The sequence below is a fragment of the Delphinus delphis genome, chromosome 1, assembly GCF_949987515.2.
Source record: "Delphinus delphis chromosome 1, mDelDel1.2, whole genome shotgun sequence".
NCBI lineage: Eukaryota > Metazoa > Chordata > Mammalia > Artiodactyla > Delphinidae > Delphinus > Delphinus delphis.
Genome location: NC_082683.1, coordinates 35,512,284 through 35,535,199, shown reverse-complemented (window position 1 = coordinate 35,535,199; position 22,916 = coordinate 35,512,284). Strand labels below are relative to the sequence as shown.

Sequence of the window (22,916 nt, the reverse complement as noted above, 5' to 3'; positions counted from 1 at the left end):
GAGGGTGTGGAGAAAAGGGAACACTCTTGCACTGCTGGTAGGAATGTGAATTGGTACAGCCACTATGGAGAACAGTATGGAGGTTCCTTAAAAAACTACAAATAGAACTACCATATGACCCAGCAATCCCACTACTGGGCATATACCCTGAGAAAACCATAATTCAGAAAGAGTCATGTACCAAAATGTTCATTGCAGCTCTATTTACAATAGCCAGGAGATGGAAACAACCTAAGTGTCCATCATCGGATGAATGGATAAAGAAGATGTGGCACATATATACAATGGAATATTACTCAGCCATAAAAAGAAACGAAATTGAGTTATTTGTAGTGAGGTGGATGGACCTAGAGTCTGTCATACAGAGTGAAGTAGGTCAGAAAGAGAAAGACAAATACCATATGCTAACACATATATATGGAATCTAAGGGAAAAAAATGTCATGAAGAACCTAGGTGTAAGACGGAATAAAGGCACAGACCTACTAGAGAATGGACTTGAGGATATGGGGAGGGGGAAGGGTAAGCTGGGACGAAGTGAGAGAGTGGCATGGACATATATACACTACCAAATATAAAATAGATAGCTAGTGGGAAGCAGCCGCATAGCACAGGGAGATCAGCTCGGTGCTTTGTGACCACCTGGACGGGTGGGATAGGGATGGTGGGAGGGAGGGAGACGCAAGAGGGAGGAGATATGGGAACATATGTATAACTGATTCACTTTGTTATAAAGCAGAAACTAACACACCATTGTAAAGCAATTATACTCCAATAAAGATGTTTAAAAAAAAAATAGCCTTCCAAGAAATAGAAATGGAAAAAAAAAAAAAAAAAGAAAGACCCTGGATACACAAAAATAAACTCAAAATGGATTAAAGACCTAAATGTAAGACCAGACACTATTAAAACACTTAAGAGGAAAACATAGGCAGAACACTCTTTGACATAAACCACAGGAACATCTTTTTAAACCATCTCCTAGCATAAGGAAAATTAAAACAAAAATAAACAAATGGGGGACAATCCTGCAGCCTGTGGAATGAAAACCACATTCACAGATAGACAGAATGAAAAGGCAGAGGACTATATACCAGATGAAGGAACAAGATAAAACCCCAGAAAAACAACTAAATGAAGTGGAGATAGGCAACCTTCCAGAAAAAGAATTCAGAATAATGATAAGGAAGATGATCCAGGACCTCAGAAAAAGAATGGAGGCAAAAATTGAGAAGATGCAAGAAATGTTTAACAAAGACCTAGAAGAACTAAAGAACAAACACCTAGAAGAATTAAAGAACAAACAAACAGAGATGAACAATACAATCACTGAAATGAAAACTACGTTAGAAGGAATCAATAGCAGAATAACTGAGGCAGAAAAACAGATAAGTGATCTGAAAGACAGAATGGTGGAATTCACTGCCATGGAACAGAATAAAGAAAAAGGAATGAAAAGAAATGAAGACAGCCTAAGAGACCTCTGGGACAACATTAAACGCAACGACATTCACATTTTAGGGGTACCAGAAGGAGAAGAGAGAGAGAGAAAGGACCCAAGAAAATATTTGAAGACATTATAGTTGAAAACTTCCCTAACATGGGAAAGGAAATAGCCACCCAAGTCCAAGAAGTTCAGAGAATCCCATAGGAGATAAACCTAAGGAGAGACATGCCGAGCCGCATAGTAATCAAATTGGCGAAAATTAAGACAAAGAAAAATTATTGAAAGCAACAAGGGAAAAACAACAAATAACATATAAGGGAACTCCCATAAGGTTAACAGCTGATTTTTCAGCAGAAACTCTATAAGCCAGAAGGGAGTGGCACGATATATTTAAAGTGATAAAAGGGAAGAACCTACAACCAAGATTACTCTACCCGGCAAGGATCTCATTCACACTTGACAGAGAAATCAAAATCTTTACAGACAAGCAAAAGCTAAGAGAATTCAGCACTACCAAACCAGCTCTACAACAAATGCTAAAGAAACTTCTCTAAGTGGGAAACATAAGAGAAGAAAAGGACCTACAAAAACAAACCCAAAACAATTAAGAAAATGATCATAGGAACATACATATTAATAATTACCTTAATTATGAATGGATTAAATGCTCCAACCAAAAGACACAAGCTCACTGAATGGATATAAAAACAAGACCCATCAATATGCTGTCTTCAAGAGACCCACTTCAGACCTAGGGACACATACAGACTGAAAGTGAGGGGATGGAAAAAGATATTCCATGCAAATGGAAATCAAAAGAAAGCTGGAGTAGCAATACTCATATCAGATAAAATAGACTTTAAAATAAAGAATGTTACAAGAGACAAGGAAGGACACTACATAATGATCAAGGGATCAATCCAAGAAGAAGATATAACGATTATAAATATATATGCATCCAACATAGGAGCACCTCAATGCGTAAGGCAAATGCTAACAGCTATAAAAGAGGAAATTGACAGTAACACAGTAATAGTGGGGGGCTTTAACACCTCACTTACACCAATGGACAGATCATCCAGACAGAAAATTAATAAGGAAATGCAAGCTTTAAATGACACAATAGACCAGACACATTTAATTGATATTTACAGGACACTCCATCTGAAAACAGCAGATTACACTTTCTTCTCAAGTGCACACAGAACCTTCTCCAGGATAGATCACATCTTGGGTCACAAATCAAGCCTCAGTAAATTTAAGAAAATTGGAATCATATCAAGCATCTTTTGTGACCACAATGCTACGAGATTAGAAATAAATTAGAGGGAAATAAACATAAAAAACACAAACACATGGAGGCTAAACAATACATTACTAAATAACCAAGAGATCACTGAAGAAATCAAAGAGGAAATCAAAAATTACCTAGAGGCAAATGACAACGAAAACACAAGTATCCAAAACCTATGGGATGCAGCAAAAGGCAGTTCTAAGAGGGAAGTTTATAGTAATATAATCCTGCCTCAAGAAACAAGAAAAATCTCAAATAAACAATCTAACCTTACACCTAAAGGAACTAGAGAAAGAAGAACCAACAAAACTCAAAGTTAGTAGGAGGAAAGAAATCATAAAGATCAGAGCAGAAATAAATGAAATAGAAACAAAGAAAACAATAGCAAAGATAAAGAAAACTAAAAGCTGTTTCTCTGAGAAGATAAACAAAACTGATAAACCTTTAGCCAAATTCATCAAGAAAAAAGAGGAAGAGGACTCAAATCCATAAAATTAGAAATGAAAAAGGAGAAGTTACAACAGACACCGCAGAAATACAAAGCATCATAAGAGACTACTACAAGCAACTCTATGCCAATAAAATGGACAACCTGGAAGAAATGGACATGGACTTCCCTGGTGGTTCAGTGGTTAAGAATCTGCCTGCCAATGCAGGGAACACAGGTTCAAGCCCTGGTCTGGGAAGATCCCACATGCCACGGAACAGCTAAGCCCGTGCGCCACAACTACTGAAGCCTGCACTCCACAGCTACTGAAGCCTGTGCGCCTAGAGCCTGAGCTCCGCAACAAGAGAAGCCACTGCAGTGAGAAGTGTGCGCACTGCAACGGAGAGTAGCCCCCCACTCACCGCAACTAGAGAAAGCCTGCGCGTAGCAATGAAGACCCAACTCAGCCAAAAAAAAAAAAAAGAAATGGACAAATTCTTAGAAAGGTATAACCTTCCAAGACTGAACCAGGAAGAAGAGAAAATATGAACAGACCCATCACAAGTAATGAAACTGAAACTGTGATTGAAAATCTTCCAACAAACAAAAGTCCAGGACCAGATGGCTTCACAGGTGAATTCTATCAAACATTTAGAGAAGAGCTAATACCCATCCTTCTCAAACTCTTCCAAAAAACTGCAGAGGAAGGAACACTCCCAAACTCATTCTACGAGGCCACCATCACCCTGATACCAAAACCAACAAAGATACTACAAAAAAAGAAAATTACAGACCAATATCAGTGATGAATATAGATGCAAAAATCGTCAACAAAATACTAGCAAACAGAATCCAACAACACATTAAAAGGATCATACACCATGATCAAGTGGGATTTATCCCAGGGATGCAAGGATTCTTCAACATATGCAAATCAATCAATGTGATACACCATATTAACAAATTGAAGAATAAAAATCAGATGATCATCTCAATAGATGCAGAAAAAGCTTTTGACAAAATTCAACACCCATTTATGGACAACTGATGGGAACATGCTGTATAGCACAGGGAAGTCACCTAGTGCACTGTGGTAACCTAAATGAGAGGGAAGTCCAAAAGGGAGGGGATATCTGTATGTGTATGGCTGATACATTTTGTTGTGCAGTGCAGGCTAACACAACATTGTAAAGCAACCATACTCCAAAAATTAACTAAAAAAAAAAAAAAAGATCCTGGGACTCTCAAGTCACCAGGCACAATGTGCACTGATGTATATGTACAGCTCTCCTGGCACCTGAAGGTACTCTCCTCCCAGGTGTCAGAGCAGCAAGACCACAGCTGCACAGTGAAGGGGAGATGTTTAGTCTGGTGGTTTAGGCTCCCTGCCTCAGCCAGGCTGGAAAGCCCTGACCAAGGAGCACATGTGTGTCCCCTGCCTGGCTCAAGGTGGGAAGTGGCATGCATGATGCAAATCTCTGCTCTTCTCCTCCACACGTGTACCACGCCAGACCTGTGAATGCATAAAGTGCCTGTTCCGATGCTGACTGTCTTTGAAACTAACCATTAACTCTTCCACTGGCATTTCAAAGGAAGAAGTTGGTGTTCTGAACTCATAGAGACTCCTGGAAGGTTCAGAAACGACATAAACAAAAGGAGGCCATGCACTAAAGTGTGTATGCACCTAATAATGTCTCTGTATCAGGCAAAATTAACAGAATTACAAGGAGAAATATACAATGGGTCTCCTGTCATTATAACGGGAACCTTACAGACCCCTGAAGAATCAGGCTCACAGAATCAGTTGAGAAATCAGAAGATTTGAACAGAACAGTGAATAAATTTTGAACTAGCTGATACATAGAGTACCTTACACCTGACAAGTGGAGAATGCACATTCTTTTTAAGCATATTTGGAACCTTTATGAAAACTGACCACCTGAGAGGCATAAACCCTGAGATAAAACTAACACACATTGAAACAAGCTCAAGTTTTTAACTTAAAAACTTAAAAATATTTATTTTTATATTATAGCAATTCAACATTTAATACATTCCACAACACTTTGTATTTCATTTTGCTCATCATGATTCTATAATGTAAAGAAAATTTTAAATGTTTTCACAATGCCCTGATTAAATAACCCTGAGTCCCCTCCTTTTATCTTAGCAGGGGGTACAAGTGTTATCACTTTCTACTTATGCTCTCATGTTTAAACAGCTGGGGGTTCTGACTCCACAGTGATATCCTATTCTAGGATGAAGGGGGAGCTCCCCGAGAGAAAGTGTCCTACTCCAGCTCCACTCTTAGGCCACTGAGCCCTGAAATGGACTTTCAGGGAATATAGGTGCACATCATGAACCAACTGTGCGACTGGCCCTTTCAGTCCCCAGTGACCCACCTCCTTTGATCACTGTAGAGAGCCACCACAAATTCCCATGGGCTGTCGCTGTGCTTTGCACAAAGCAGATGCCTATGAAATAACTGCTGCCGATGACAACAATGAATATTTCCCAGGAAGGCCAGTTTGAGAAACATGATTGAAGTAGATAAAGTTTAGTATATGGGAAAAAACATGGACTTTATTCTATCAGGAAACTGCAGCGCTTCATATTAGAACGCACAAAAGCCAGAAAAGCAGGATACGCCATTAGGCAAGAAAACTCCAAGCATATAAGAGAAGAAGCTCTGCTTCTTTAAAGGGGTCTTTGGCTCCAACCTCTGAGATATGATGAATTGCTAAGTGCATAGGGCATAGGGATAAATGGAATGAGGACCTATCCTAACCAGAATAGATCCCTCTCTTCTAAAGAAAAGGGACTGTACAGCCTCGAATAAAAGTCATGGGCTATATTAAACATAAGTAATATATATCCTGGCTTGGGTTGGAGGAAGTTGGCAACAGTTGCAAACGGACATGCCGGACAAAGGGAAGAACTGAGGGAACTACTAGTTATTGAGCAACTACTGGGAATTCATGCTGCTCTCAGTACTTTCACCTACACTCTCAGTTTAACCCTTACAACCCTTATGAGGTGGGTATTTTCTCCATTTTACAGAGGAGGAAACAGAGTCTTAGAGAGGGGAAATAATGTGTTCAAGATCCCCAGCCAGCACATGGACCAGCTGGGTGCGGTTGAACCAACCCAGGTCTGGCTCTGCAGCTTCTTTTCTTTACATTACTCTACACTGACTCTCAGAGGAAAACAAGGAAAGCAGACCCCCTCATATTAGGAGAGCTGCCATGAGAGCAATGATCTACCCTTACCTCCCACCCCCTGCCCCAGGGTGGTGTCAAAAGGCCTAGCCATGCCCACACATGAACCATGGGAGTCCACAGAGACCCAAGAGGGGCTGGCCAAAGTGCAAACAGCTCCCACGTATTCTTGAGTCAGGAAAATAAATTATCACATAGGATCAGTTAATCAAAGACAAACTAAAATAGGAAAAGCAGTTTTATAAAATAAACACAGAAAAATTCACTGACCTGGACTAAATTAACTGACCCAGTAAAATAACTTAGAAGTTCACAAACTGAAATCCAGTCTCAAATGGGTGTACATTGGTGTGGGGGGAGGAGAGAGGGCTAGCGAGGAGGTCCTGATAAGATGAGGTGCCCTGTGACTATGCGCCCTCCACCCAAGCACAGCACAGCTGTGACGGTACCGGGGGCCAACGGAGTGTCGAACCTCCATTGGTAGGTGGAAGCCCCATCCCAAAGCAAAGAGGTCATGCACCATTCCCCTTCTATCCTGGGAAGAAAAGAAGATGTCTAGAGCTGGGCATACAGTAAATTCAGTTCTATTCATGATATCAAGTATGTCCAGACCAATCTAAAAATATTTAGATTCCTTGGGATTTTTCTATGTAGGCAATCATGTCACCTATGAAGACGGTTAGTTCTATTTCTTCCTTTCCCATCTGTATCCTTTTTATTTCCTTTTCTTCTTACTGCACTGGCTAGGACTTTCAGGAGTGGTTTCTTGATCTTAGGGGGAGAGCAGTCTTTTACCATTAAGTATGATGTTTGCTGTAGGTTTTTTGTAGATGCCCTATATCACATTGAAAAAGTCCCCTTCTAAGTTTGCTGAAAACTTTTATCATGAGTAGATGTTGAATTGTATCAAATGCTTTATCCATTGCCATGACCATGTAGTTTTTCTTCTTTAGACAGTTAATAGGGTAGATTACACTGATTGATTTTTGAATGTTGAACCAGCCCTCCATTCCCAGAATAAAGCCTACGTGGGCACCAAGTTTGGGAAGCTTAAGCCATTATTTTTTCAAACATTTCTTCTGTACCGCACTCCTTCTCTCCTTCTGGGACTCCAATGACACAGATGGTAAAACTTCCAGTATTGTCCCATAAGTCACTGAGACTTCGTTCAGCTTCTTTAATCTTTTCTCTTCGTTGTTCAAATTGGATAGTTTCTATTGCTTTATTTTCGAGTTTACTGATTCTTTCCTCTGTCATCTCCATTTTGTGATTGAGCCCATGCAGCAGAGTTTTTTAATTTTCCATTATCGTATCTTTTTTCTTGTATCTCCATTTGGTTTATATACACATATATGGTTCACAGGGTTATTTTTTTGGCTAACACATTCTATCTTTCCATTCATGTCAACAATGTTTACCCTTACTTCTGGGGGCATTTTTTTTTAACAGCTTACTTACTAGATTACCAGTTTGTTATGAAAGGATTCAACTCAGCAACAGCCAGATGGAAGAGGTGGGGAAAGGGGGCCAGGAGCTTTTTTATAAAAGCTACTTTAAAGTCTGTCAGATTATTACAACAACTGTGTCATCTCAGCATCGGCATCTATTTATTTATTTAATTTATTTATTGTTGGCTGTGTTGGGTCCTCATTGCCGCACACGGGCTTTCTCTAGTTATGGTGAGCAGGAGTTACTCTTCGTTGCGGTGTGCGGGCTTCTCATTGTGGTGGCTTCTCTCGTTGCAAAGCACAGGCTCTAGGTGCGTGGGCTTCAGGAGCTGTGGCACGTGAGCTCAGTAGTTGTGGCTTGCGGGCTCTAGAGTGCAGGCTCAGTAGTTGTGGTGCACGGGCTTAGTTGTTCTATGGCATGTGGGATCTTCCCGGACCAGGGCTCGAACCCATGTCCCCTGCACTAGCAGGCGGATTCTGAACCACTGCACCACCAAGGAAGCCCTGACATCGGCATCCTCTGATCGCCTCTCCCAGGCAAGTTGTGATTTTCCAAGTTCTTCATGTGATAATTAATTTTAGATTGTATCCTCTATATTTTGAATATTATGTCATGAAACTTTAGGTCTTATTTAAATTCAGTGGAGAATGTTGATATTTTTGTTTTACCAGACAATCAGGCAGGTTGGATTTAGTTGGCAAGTTCTGACCAGCCTTCTTTTGAGTTGTGGTTTCAATGCCAGTTCCATTTTCAAAGCCTGTTCAGGTGTGTACCACCAAGTGTCCAGTCTGGGACTCAGGTGGTGGTCTATCCCTTAGTTGTTCTCAAAGCCTTTGGTGTGTTGGTTAGAATCAGATGCACACATGCACAGCTCAGGGCTAGCCCAGAAGTTCATACACAACTTTATGGAGTCATTTTCCTGAGCTCCTTCCTTTCTGCTGTCCTTGTACTTTCCAGTTCATTGGTCCTCCCCTTTCTGGTTCTCTGGCCAGAAATCTGGGGTTTTAGTTACACTTTCTGCCACACATTTCCTGAACTGTACCCAAATCTGGGACCAAGCAGCAGGAAGGCAGAGAGAGAAAAAAGCAACTGGATTTCACCCCACCCCCTTGGGATTACAGAGAGGAAGATTTGATCAAAGAAGGTTTCCCTTCCTCAGTTTTAGGTGCTTGAAGGCCCCACGGCTGCTACTGGGCACTGCCACCACCACCACCGAGGGGACTGCCTGGGGACTAGGGCATGAGAAAACAGAGAAAAACAACCCTCGGGATTTCCCATCCCTCTCTGAGCCTTAGAGCCCCTTTCCCAACCAGACTCTAGCCATAACTAGAGGTCTTCTGGAATTCTCTCCATTTGTGCCCTTATGTCCACTCTGTTTGTGCCCGGATTTTGGGCTGTCTCGAGTCCAGGACATGGGATACCAGAGGAAAAATGAGAAATTCACTGTCAGGGTGGCAGCACTTCTAATTCTAGTTTTTCCCCCAATCTGTCTACTACTATTTATATTTCAGAGTCTTCAAATAGCTGCTAAATGCATTCTGTCCAGGCCTTTAGCTGCATTCAATGACAGTGATAGATTCTTACACATGTATCTTATACATATATCCTGGTATATATATAAGTATCTATTTATGCAGGGAATATACCTAGGGGAGGAAATGCCAGGTCATGGGTATGTATATATTCAAATTTAGCTAGACACTACCATAGTTTTTTTCCAAAGTGGTTGTAATCAACTTACCCACTGACCAGTAGAGACTCAAAGTTTCCACCATATCACTTCCTCACCAACCCTGGAGTTTCAAGCTTCTCAGGCTTTCCTATTTTGGTAGATGCGCAGTGGTATCTCACTGAAATGCTAATTTGCATTTCCCTAGGTAGTAATACAATCGAACACCTTTTCAGAGGGTTATTGGCCATTTGGATTCCTCTTTTGTGAAGTCCCTGTTGGGGCCTTTTGCCTTTTTCTATACTGGGTTATTTCTTTACTCACATTGATTTTTCTAGTCCTTTATTCTGGAAGCAAGCCCTTTGTTGGCTACTTGTGTTATAGATGTCTTTTTTCACTCCGCCTTTTCACTCTCTTAATGGTACCTTTTCATTAGCAGAAGTTCTACTTTAATGTAATAAAGTTGATCAGTTTTTTCCTATGTGAATGGATGCAACTTTGCATCTACTTAAAAACTCTTTCTAAAGGCCCATTCTGTCTTAAAGCAACCTCTCCCATCTCAGCATTTCAATGTGGACACCTCAGGCATCAAAGTATGAGACAGCAAGATGACAAGGCAGACAGTGCAGGCTCCAGGGGTGGACAGATATGAGTGGCCCTGGACAGGGTACTTCAAGTCTTTGAGAATTAAGTTTCTTTATAAGTAAAGATGTACTATCCACCTTGCAAGATGTGTGTAAAGCACTTAGCATAGTGCTGGCACACAGTAGGCCCTCAGCAAACAGTGGCAGCTGCGATCATATTCTCTGATCATCCTTCCCCTTGTCCACATTGCTACAGTGGCCTGGAACCTCATTGCTGCTTTGTGAAACATCAATCTGTTGCAGTTAAGGACAGCAAAATGGGTTAATTGCCCTCAAGAGGCCAGCAAAGTCTCCCTGTTACTCACAGGCGGCACCTAAGGTACGAGGACCACCGTCTTCAGCTAAAACTTAAGACCTGGTACATAGAGATGCTCTCCTCACGAGGTGAAGTCATTCTGGGGCTCCCACAGGGACACAATGGCAGCAAGCTGAAGAACCTAAGTATCTGCTCTTTCTGTTCGCTGCCAACAGCACAGTGGTGTGGGGCAGGCAGACTGCCTCCGACAGGGGAAAGCTGAGCTCCACTGAGCCTGGGTGATTTGTGTCAAAGCAGCGGGTGTGCCGATTTGTGTGTCCTGCACTGTTGACACAGGGGAGAGCAGGAGTACGTCGGCACATGTGCACAGTACAGTGCCCGTCCTGGAGGAGGTGTGTATTTGAGTATACGGGGTGTGCATGTGAACACGCAACAGGGTGTACGTCCCTAGGAGGCTGTGATACTCTCACCAGCCTGGCATGCTGCTGGAGAGCCCTGATGGTTAGCTACTCCAGCGTGCCCAGAGCTTGGGGTCTCTCAACGCCCTCTGCCCCACTCTCTGAGACAGGATATGTGCACAGCAAACAGACACCTTTTCTGTGACGCTGGACCACCCTGAATAAGGAAGGAGCTGCAAACTCCTTGGTGCACAGTTCTAAAGCAACTGGAGAAGTCTTCTGCATGTTGTAGCCCACTGCTGCCTCCTAGACTGTGGGTCCCTAGAAATGCTTCTTGAGATTTTCCCACAATACTGAGATATTCCACTGCCCTCCCCAGACGCCCCCTCCCCCACCTCATTAGGCTCCACTTCAAAGGTGGCCAGCGCTGAATGCTGAAAGGATGATAGAAGGGAAGGGAGTGGTACCTGAGCCTAGTGTTTGTCCAGCGGAGTCAAAGGAAAGAACCACTGAATCTGCAACACAAGAGGACAAGTTCATTTCTTTCTCTTTCTTACAGTAAAAATAAAACAAAACAAAAACAGAAAAACAAGTTCCCACTGGCTTTGCCCAAACCCTCTCCCAAGGAAAAGTCAACTGGACTGGAACTCAGCTGCACAGACAGCCTCCATTGGTCCGTCTCACCCATCCACTGGGCCAGGAGGCCCTGCCGAGCCCAGCCCAAGCCTCGTGCCACTGGGAGGAACATCTCAGGGCAGAGATATGCCCCAAATTCTTCAGAGGCATTTCCTGCCGAATTAAGGGACACATTTACTTCTTTTTTGCTTCTCATAGTGAAAATAAAATTAAAACAAAGCAAAAGAAAACTTCCCTTCTGCATCTGGTGGAAGGCACTAACATTTCCCTTTGACTTGTTTTCTTTTCCTATTCATATGCTCAATGTTTATTATTTCTTCCCCCCAAAGGCATAAAGTGACTTACAGGAATTTACAGTACACACTGGAATTTTAAAAATGAAGAAGTCAAAGGAAGGAAAAATATTATATAGTCAGGGGAATGTTAGTGCACAAAATGCATGCCATGAGGACCTAAACAAACGCTACAGGTAGAATCAAAGAGGCCTGAGCTCCCAAACAGCTGAAGAAAATGAGAAAATAAATAAGATTGAGTGCTCACAATACATACATTCATTCATTTATTCAACTGTTCAGTAAATATTTATTGGGCATCTACTATGTGCAAGATACTATACTATGTCTTTGCGATCCAGATGAAAACAAAAAAAGCATGGTCTCTACGCTCACGGATCTGTCATCAGTCTAAGAGAAAAAAAGTTACCCAACAAGTTATTCAACTAAAAACTGATTAAGTAAAAAAAGAAAAGAGGGCTTCCCTGGTGGCGCAGTGGTTGAGAAGAGTGCTGAGGAAGTTTCTATTAGGAAGAGACCTAGTTTTGGAAGGGGAGTGGGTGTTGGTTAGGGAAGTCTTCCCTAAAGAAGTGACACCTGAACTAAGAACGGAAGGCTAAGTAAGGGTTAAACCCGACAAGAAGGAATGGGCATTCCAGGCAGAGAAGATGCTGTGTGTGGAGACCTGATGCAGGATAGGACAGGGCACCTCAGAGCAACCACAAGAGCAAAGCATACATAAAAGCAAATACCATACGGTGATTAGAAAGAAATTCCTCTTATGGGTCTTAATAAAGGGAGATCCTGCACGATGTTGAAGACTGTAACTTCTACAACATTTCTGTAATAAGTAATTGTGAATCTTTATGGCTGTTTCTTACAACAGGAGCAACACAAGTGATGGCATAGGCCAACACATAGCTCAATAAAAGCAATTATAGGGCTTCCCTGGTGGCGCAGTGGTTGAGAGTCCGCCTGCCGATGCAGGGGATGCGGGTTCGTGCCCCGGTCCGGGAGGATCCCACATGCCGTGGAGCGGCTGGGCCCGTGGGCCATGGCCGCTGAGCCTGCGCTCCGCAACGGGAGAGGCCACAGCAGTGAGAGGCCCGCGTACAGAAAAAAAAAAAAGCAATTATAAGGGACACCAAGATAATCTAAGGCCCAAAAGAACTCCAGAGACCCCAGACTCCAAAGGGATCACATTCAAAAGGCTCACTCATGGGACTTCCCTGGTGGTCCAGTGGTAAAGAATCCGCCTTCCAATGCAGGGGATGTGGGTTTGATCCCTGGCTGGGGAATTAAGATCCCACGTGCTGTGGGGCAACTAAGCCCACACGCCACAACTACCGAGCCCACATGCTCTGGAGCCCATGTGCCACAGCTAGAAAGAGAAAACTCGCATGCCACAACTAGAGAGAAGCCAGCGCGGTGCAACGAAGAGCCCATGCACTACAACTAAAGATCCCGCGTGCCGCAACGAAGATCCCACGTGCCACAACTAAGACCCGATGCAGCCAAAAATCAATAAGTAAAAATAAATAAAACCCATGTTCCCTTTAAAAAAAAAAAGGCTCACTCACTACAAAGGAATGCTAGCTGGCTGCATGAGGCCCAGCGTCTACACCACAGGCAGCATCCCACCTCAGCATGATCCTTCAGATCTCAGGTGTATGTCATTTTTTCTTATTGCACATGGAAATCTGACACAAGAGTTATCATAACTGTAAGTCATCTGTCTGCACTGCTAGACTATAAGCTCTATAAAGGCAGACACTATATTTGCTTTATTCACTGCTATGTTACCAGCATAACACCTGGCAGGCAATAACTGTTTGCTGAAAGACAATGCCTCAAGAAATGGATGGACTTCAACTCCTTCAGGTAATCCTTCATAATCACTTTTTCTCATAATCAAGTGTTTATTAAGAACTGGGTAGCAGAGAGCTGCAGGATACAATTTTTTTTTTTTTTTTTTTTGCGGTATGCGGGTCTCTCACCGCTGTGGCCTCTCCCGTTGAGGAACACAGGCTCCGGACGCGCAGGCTCAGTGGCCATGGCTCACGGGCCAGCCGCTCCGCGGCATGTGGGATCTTCCCAGACCGGGGCACGAACCTGTGTCCCCTGCATTGGCAGGCGGATTCTCGACCACTGCGCCACCAGGGAAGCCCTGCAGGATACAATTTTTGGTGAGTATCCAGAGGCAGATATTCTGTACTGCCAGTTAAGGGCAGACCCATATGCTTTGAAACCTACCAAGTAAAAGGTAAGGCTGACTTTTTTTTTTCTTTCACAAAAATGTAGAAGCACAATTAGAACACTTGTCTAATCAGATAGGTGACCATCTGCGGCGGGCCGTTTCCGACCAGCAGAATAACGAGCCGCCACACGCAAGATTCTTCTCGTATCACACTTTATTGGAGCACAGCTTGGTTGAAGAAAGATGGAAGGAAGACCCCGCAATCCTATAGCAGTCTGCTTATATAGGGATTAAGAACATGTGTCGCTCTGTGATTGGCTTTCGCCGATGGTGCGATTTGTGAGCCAGCATCGGATAGGTCGCTACTTTAAAACCTCATTAGTATACTTAGCGCAAGCGCAGTGGCCACAGGAAGGATGACTCAGCTTATTTCAGCTTCCTGCCGCGTAGCAGTTAGCTGACCGCGCCCTACATCTCCCCCTTTTTTATTTATTAGAACACCAAGCAGAATGTAGCCCGTACAAGTGTTCACCTCATGATGTGCTCACTGTTCGAGGGCAGTTTTCCGTTGGCATGTTTGAGACACCTTCCTGCGTGCAATGCCAACAAGGGCTGCAGGGTGCAAAGGCTGACTCAGAATAATGGCTGATTCCCTATAGAGGTGCAATGGCAACAAGGCCTCTCTGTGCAAGGGCAATCAGGACAATGGCTGACTCCCTATAGAGGTGCGATGGCGACAAGGCCTCTCTGTGCAAGGGCAATCAGGACAATGGATGACTCCCTATAGAGGTGCAATGGCGACAAGGCCTCTCTGTGCAAGGGCAATCAGGACAATGGATGACTCCCTATAGAGGTGCAATGGCAACAAGGCCTCTCTGTGCAAGGGCAATCATTTCGAATTATTCAGGGCGGAGAGCCAGGCTGCGGGAGAATCTCCTTCATTAATAGCCAGAAGTGCCTGAGTGAGCAGGACCCTATCTCGATGTGCCCTAATGCGCACACGACAGACCAACCAGAGACACAGCATAATCCCAAATACACAGCAGACTCCAAAGATTCCTACCCCCACCCACTCCCCAAAGAAGGAAAAGGCAGAAGAGAGCCAAGAGGCAAAATCTCCAAAGGCAACGGGCTCCAGCCCGGCAGCACTCAGTTGCACAATCTGAATAATCCTTTGTGGAATTCCAACTAATACAAAGACTTCGATTAAGAATCATCAGGAACATCCAGCTCAGCATCTTCTCCGAAGTTTTCTTCAACAATTCTCGTCAGTCTTGATGGCACCCAGATCGGATCTTGATCCGACGGTTCACTCCGTGTGTCGAGTTCTGAATCGGTCCTCCATGCAGGGCGCGAAGTTCCCGGGTTTCGGCACCACTTGCGGCGGGCCGTTTCCGACCAGCAGAATAACGAGCCGCCACACGCAAGATTCTTCTCGTATCACACTTTATTGGAGAACAGCTTGGTTGAAGAAAGATGGAAGGAAGACCCCGCAATCCTATAGCAGTCTGCTTATATAGGGATTAAGAACATGTGTCGCTCTGTGATTGGCTTTCGCCGATGGTGCGATTTGTGAGCCAGCATCGGATAGGTCGCTACTTTAAAACCTCATTAGTATACTTAGCGCAAGCGCAGTGGCCACAGGAAGGATGACTCAACTTATTTCAGCTTCCTGCCGCGTAGCAGTTAGCTGACCGCGCCCTACAACCATCCTAACTTGTATGAGATACAATCAACATCTCTTGCAAATTCTACTTCTTTATCAATGTTTCCCACATCTGTTTCCTCTCAATGTTACTGTGCCCTTTCAGAAGAGAAGCCCCTGTTTTTCTCTCTTTTTAAAAGAGCTTTATTGAGGTATAATTTACATACTATAAAATTCACTCATTTTAAGTGTACAATTCAATGATTTTTAGAAAATGTACAGAGTTGTTTAACCATCAACATATGCAGCTTTAGAACATTTCTATCACCCGGAAGATCCCAGGTGCCCAGTCATGCCCTGTTCCCACCCCCAGCCCCAGGCAACCACTGATTTACTTTCTGTCTCTGTAGATTTGCCTCTTGTGGACATCTGCCTATCCTTTTCTTGCTAGGACTGTTCTGATACGCCCCTTAACCACACGCCTACCTCCAGCTTAGCCCACTTCCATCATCCTTCATACTCCGCATGGTTTTTCTAAAAAGTATACCTGACTACGTCTTTGCTCTTGATTAAAATGCTTCAGTGGCTTCCCGTAGCCTGTAAGATAAACTCCAAGCTCTGACCTTCAAGATCTTTACCATTTTGGCTTCATGCCTCATGCTCCAGATATGCCAAACAACTTCTATTTCTCCAAAGAGATATGTATCTTTGTGTCTTCAGACACCAAACATACTGTTTTCTCTGCCTGTTTGCATTAAAAACTCCCACTTTTCTATTAAGACCCAGGGCAATCATCCCCACTTCTTGAAGGCTTCTCTGATCAGTTCTGCCCCTTATCTTTAGGCTGTCACTGCACTGCTATTATGGCATTTATCATACTGCATTATAATCCTTGTTTACTCGTCTTTTTCTCTCTTTAAACTGCAAGTTCCCTGAGGATAAGGATTGTCTGTTCATTTTGAGGCTTTGATGCCTAGGACAGTGACTGACACACAGAAGGTGGTCAATATGTTCGCTAAACAAAGGAATAAACTAGTAAATGTCTTTGCTTTCTTTCAAAGGTGATGTTATCTGAGTGATATTTCACAAATTGGTGAGGGGAGAGATCCATCCTGCATAACAGATTCTCATTCAAGTCAACCTTGAAATGTCCTTATACCATGAAGCTTCAGATGTTCGAGCCTGGCCTCATCCTCGAAAGATAAAAGCATTCCCACAAAGCAGTGCAGGGGGAATAAGGAAAGGGCCCTAGGCGCTTTCTAGGTGAGAGATCACAGTCACCTGGATGAAGATTAGGAAAGCCTTTCTGAGGGGTTGACTGCCCAGATGAGCAACAATGAAAACAGCATCTCAAATTTTTATTACAGTTGACAAGTGTTTTTCCAATTTCAATTTACTTTCTTTGTACTCACAGGTAGTCCTGAAATAATCTCCTTTAGAGTTTTCAATCTAAATGTAAAGAAAAAAGGCTACAAGTTAACTAAATGTGAACAACAGTTGTCTCTGGGTGAAAGAATTATAGATGATATTTATTCTCTGTATTTTTGAAAAATTTCCAGAGTGAACATGTAACTTGTATTTTCAGAAAAAAAAAAAAAAAAGTCAAAAAAGAACTCTCTAATCCAGCTCTAAGATTTTAACCTCTAACACACTGGTACCAATGCAAAAGGATGGAAGGTTCTTGATCTCCCTTCATTATTCACTGTACATGCTGAAAAGCTATTCAGCTTTTCCCTTTAGTTATACTGAGGTCATCGTTATACTTCATGACACTTAAATATACCTCAGCAACCTCAATTCCTAAATAGACCGGCTTTTAAAAAATTCGTTTCTTCTTCCTTCCTTCTCACAAGTATTATCAAGTGCCTATTATGTGCCAGGCCTGGTGCCAGATACTAGAGATATGGAGCTGAATAGGAGCTGGTCTTTGCCTTCCAGCCAAGGAAGCAGAGAGGTTAATAGGCACTTAAAATAAAGTGTGATAATGGTGAGCAAGGGGCAAGCACCAAACAGATGACAGTCTTACTGGAAAGGAAAAGTTGGAGTTTTTGTAAATATTATTTCCAGTGGTAGTGGAATGCTCCCAAGAGCATGTGCCTTTAAACTGCAGAAGATGCAAGTGAGAGGGTAGAAACTCCAGGAGGAAGTTAGGGACATATATCGTGCTTTGTGTAAGTTTGGACGGATGTTGCTTTGAGCACTTTTTTTTTTTTTTTTTTTTTTTTTTGCTTTGAGCATTTAAGGCAGAGATCTGAGAATCAGTTCGGCCCTTCATTTTTTGTGTTTATTCTAAAGGATGTAAGATCATTTGAGTTATAAACCACTTTGACAGCTAAAGGGAAAATTCAGTGTTCAACAAATTGAGAAGTTTGTTTTGCAAGAAACGGACCAAGAATATCCAGACTTCTCCCTCTCAGGCTAAGAGATATGTCATTTTTATTTCAAACATCCTGGGTTCCAGCTGTTCCTGGTTCCCAGGCCAGAGGCGGCCATGTGGGGTTCTATACAAGTGACCAAACAGAATTATAGACCAAAGCACCACAGAGCATTGCTGCACGTGACTCTGTTCAGTGAGGAAACCTAGAATTTACTGGAAACCTTTTATTATGGTCAGATGTTTCCTGTGTCTGGTTTCTGAAGCAGATAAAAAGAATATAAAGAGAGGATGAAGAATGAGGCTTAGTCTTTCCAGTCATTGGAGAGGCTTCCAAAAGTCAAATTATGCAGTGAACAAGTTACATTTTGGCTACTACCTCTCATGGTACACATTCAACACACATATTCTGCTAGCCACCATGTGTAAGCCCTAGAGACGTAAGAATGAATGAAAAAAAATTATTCCCTGAAGTAGCTTGCAACCTAACAGGTAAATTAAAAACACATATAAAACTAAGCATTCTACAGTTAACAATACCGTATTGTACACTTGAAATTTTCTAAGAGTAGATCTTAAATGTTCTTACCACACGCATACATGCAAAAAGGTAACTGTGAGGTGATAGATGTGCTAACTAACCTTATTGTGGTAATCATTTCACAATGCATACGTTTGTCAAAGGATCACACTATACACCTTAAACTTACACATTATTATCTGTCAATTACATCTCAATAAAGCTGAGGGGGAAAGCTAAGTATAATATATGTATGGAAATAAGGGTAATGAGGGAGATACTTCATTGTTCATTAATTCAACATATTTATTAAGCAAGTACTATACACCAGACTTACGGATACAATAGTAAAGAAGAACGAGAATGCTCCTATTCTCAAGGAATTTATAGTTTAGTCAAGAAGACTGAAAAAAAGCAAGTAAACAAAAGAACAAAACTTCTGACAGTGATAAGTGGTTATGAAGAATATCCAATGATGTAATAGTGACCATGAGGGGAAGTACAGGCAATGCTAGATTGGGTGTTTTGGGAAGGCTTCTCTGAGGAGGTGACATATGGCTGAGACTGGGAGACAGGAGCCCGCCAAGAAAAGACCAAGGGAAAAAGAGTTCCAGGCTGAAGGAAAGCAAGTACAGTAATCTTGGTACATTAAGGAACAGCGAGAAGGCCAGTGTTGCTGGAACACAGAGCACGAAAAACACAAGAGGGGTGGGAAATGAGGTCAGAGAGGAAGACAGGAGACAGATCTGTAGGAGGCCTTATGTAGGAGGCCATCGAGAGACGTCTGCACTGTATTTTTCAATAGCAGAGAGAAGCCCCTGCTTAAAACCCGGGAGTAACACGATCTGATTTATACTCTTAAACATAAACTTTCACTGCTATGCGGGAACCAAATTGACTGTTCTGGCAACAGAGTAAAAGGTAGATTAGAGGAGACAGACTGAAGGCCAGGAGACTGGTAGAAGAGATTGCAACATTCCAGATGAGAAGTGATGGCAGCCTGAACAAGGCAGTGACAACAGGAAAAAAAAAAAAAAAAAAGGATACTAATAATGTTTAAAAGGGAAAATTTACAGGACTAGTGACTTGTGGGACATGAGTAAGAGATTAAGAAGAAGAAGGATTATATCTACATTCTGGCCTTGGGCAAATGGATGCTGACCTTTGCTTAAGTGGGTGTAGCCTCCATCTAAACCACATAACCCTGCTTCTCCTCTGGTCAGACAACTGGACCACAGGTGAGCACCTGAGCCAAGAGAAGGCAATCCATAGGCAGATAGGTTCTGCCTTTGGAGTCTCTTTTGGAGACTTGACTTGGGATGCACAGAGAGTTGGGGCTGCTGGTAGGAGATACAAGCAGAAAAGCAAAGAAGAGCAGAGGCTGGGAGGCTATGGGTTGGACTTGATGCTGGGCCTTGGGGCCCATGTTAGTGGCAGAGCATCACAGTGAAGAGCCACAACGCTGCTGCTGAGGGCAACATGACACCTCAAAGAGCTGCCTTGGATCCAGAATATTCTTCCAGTGCCAGTCTCTGTGGCAGTCAGCTATCCCACGGATCATCTTTCCATGAGACCTTGGGGTTTAGCTCTTCCTCAGTTCCCTTGAGGCTTGGCCTATAATTGAGATTTTCATTTTTAAGTCTCCTGCTATCTTGGAGCTGTCTATAGTCTGAGCAAATTCACCTCCTCTACCTTCCAGTCCTCATGCTTTAATACCCAGGAGCACTTTCTGCATTCCCAATGACCTGTTCCAAGCACGACTCACCCCAAGGGTCTAAATCTCAGGAGAAGTAGAAGGCCCTACTTGGACCTTGGGTCTAAGCTGTGTTCTCCAATCTAGCTTTATGAAAGAGCTCTCAACTTTGGGGATTTACTGGTCCATCAGCAAAACTGATACTTCAATAGCCATATGGTTACCTGTGTCTTGTTCTACTTTCTCCACTGCTTAGATCCTGGGGGAATCTAACCCCTGGTCTGAGCCCCTCAATTTCTTCCCTCTCAACCCTAATCCCAAACAAACAAAACATGAGTAAATGAGATTCCTGAAGCTACATAGAGAAAAAAAGCCTGAGGACAGAAAACAAAACACAACCATTGATTTAGAAGAATGTGGTACATGGAAGAGAAATCAGTGAAATAATCAGAGATAGGAGTAGCAGGACAGAGGAAGCCAGAGGAGGTAAGAATTGTTTATAAAAACGAGTATCCAAATGTGGTAAAGAGGTGGAAGAAGCTGATGGATGAAAAGATGCTGCAGAATCGCTCACTGGGAGGGCATTTGTAACTTTAGTGGGAACGATTTCCGTACAGTGATCAGACTGCAGGGACTCAGTTGTGAATGGGTTAAGTGGAGGCTGTTGACTTAGTAGACTTATTTCAAGAAGTCTCTCCTTAGATTTATGTCATTAATTTAACTTACCAAACATATACAGAGTTCTTCTAAGCTCAAGAGACTAATCAAAAGATTAGACATGGTACCTGACATGAAGGAGTTTATGAACTATCAGGAGGATGATACAAAGATACAAAGAACTATATTACAGGTCTCTAGAAAAGGCGCTCCAGGAGTTAAGAGGCAAGAGGGAGAATTTTTTCTGGGAGAAGCTGGGAAGATATGGAGGAGACAGTATTTGAGCTGCTGTGAGATAACCTTTTGGGACAGGCTGTGCTGGTCGGGTGGGAACACTGAAGGAGAGGCACTGAAGCATGGGAAGTGAGGGGTGCATGGTTTCAGGAAGGTAAAATCATACCTAACTAATATATTAGAGTTTCTTTCAGGAGGTAAAAATGCATGTGACTAAAAGGGAACTAGTCAATACAACCTGTTTAGACTTTCAAAAAAGGCTTTGACACATCAAAGACTATTTTTAAGAAGTGAGTCACCATGAAATTGAGGAAGAAATTGCTATGTCATCAGGAGACAAAAGGCACTTAGCTGAGGAGCAGGAGCAGGACACCCCCTGGGGCATCAGCACCACAGGGAGACCAGGAAATCTGGGAGTAGCTAGATTTCCACTACCTACTGCCCTCTAGGAGGGTGGAGGGAAGGGGGAAAGGATGGCACTGCTTACAAACACCTGTTGGTGCAACAGAAGCTGGAATGAAAATGGTACTAGGCATGTGTTGAGACTGAGAGTGAGATGCTAGGATGAAGTTTGGAACTTTAGGGGCCTGGGAAAGTGTCAGTCATGGTGCCTTAGAAATAGGAAAGGGCTGGGTTTGGTGCAGGAACCATTTGCTGAACACTGATTTAGATTACACATACACCTCACTCCCTTCCAAACCCCTCAAAATGACAGAAAAGGTCGTTTGTTTGTTGTAAATTAGAAGTACACAGGAACAAAGAGAACAGGAGACACCAGCAACAGAAGTTTTGGAAAGCAGATAAACAAGTAGAACTTACTCAGCAAAACCAGGAAAGGTGAATCCTATACTAGTAGTGGGGAAGGCTGAAATATGTCCTGAAATACACCACAGAACTCCCCAAAGGCTCAATTGCTGGCAGCACCAGGTACCACTAGAAGTAGGAGAGAAGACGATACTAAAAACAAGACACTACACTCTTAAGTATAGGCTGACAGCCAAGACCACAAGGCATTAGAGGAAAGTATCTAATATAAAGACAGAGACCAAAGCAAATGAAAAATAAATGCCATGTGGAGGGACTTCCCTGGTGGTCCAGGGGGTAAGACTCCACACTCCCAATGCAGGGGGCCCGGGTTCGATCCCTGGTCAGGGAACTAAATCCTGCATGCCGCAACTGAAAAAAAAAAAAAGAATCCCACATGCCACAACTAAGACCTGGTGCAGACAGATAAATAAATAAATATTTAAAAAATAATAATAAAATATATGTAATGTGGAAAAAGAGAAAACACAAATAAAGGTGAAAACTCTTTAAAAAATCATTAAAATCTTCAGAAAGAAAATATTTTATTCACAAAGTAGAATTCATTTTTTTAAAAAAGGTACACTCAGTGAATAAAAACAAAAAATAACTTTTGAAAATTAAAAACATAATAGCAGAATTAAAAAGGATTAAAAAGTAAGTTGAGGAAGTCTTTCAAAATGTAGTACAAAAGACAAAGATAGAAAATGGGAGACAAAAGTGTTTTTTTTTTTTTTAAATTAGAGGACCAGTCTAGGAAACATCACAACTGAATTATTAAAGTTCTAGCAAAAGGAAAAAAAAATTTTTAATAGAAGGGAGAAAATATTCAAAGAAATATTCCCCATAACTAAAGAACTTGAGTTTTGGGGCCTGAAAGGGCCCTCTGAGTGTACCGCACAAGATGAAAGTAGTCCTCCAACAAATGCATCATCATGAAATTTCAGAACACTCAAATTTCCAGAGAGAAAAACAACAAAGAGGTTTTTATACAAATAATTAAAAAAAATCAGAGTGGCTTCAGAACTCTCAATAGGAACGCTGAAAGCCTAAAATACAGTGGAGCAGTATCTTCAAAATTCT

General features: G+C 42.4%; 1 protein-coding gene across 5 annotated transcripts in view; it reads right to left on the bottom strand.

Annotated features, from left to right (window-relative positions):
- The window catches only part of ST3GAL3 (ST3 beta-galactoside alpha-2,3-sialyltransferase 3), a 241,706-nt gene that overhangs the window by 113,192 nt on the left and 105,598 nt on the right, over nucleotides 1-22,916 (bottom strand). For 3 of the 5 annotated variants that reach the window (XM_060021063.1, XM_060021089.1, XM_060021070.1), the window contains exon 3: nucleotides 11,269-11,316. The exons of the other annotated variants lie outside the window; for them this stretch is intronic. In XM_060021063.1, coding sequence (XP_059877046.1) covers nucleotides 11,269-11,316 — 48 coding nt within the window. The remainder of the gene's footprint in view (nucleotides 1-11,268; nucleotides 11,317-22,916) is intronic. 5 annotated transcript variants of the gene reach the window in all.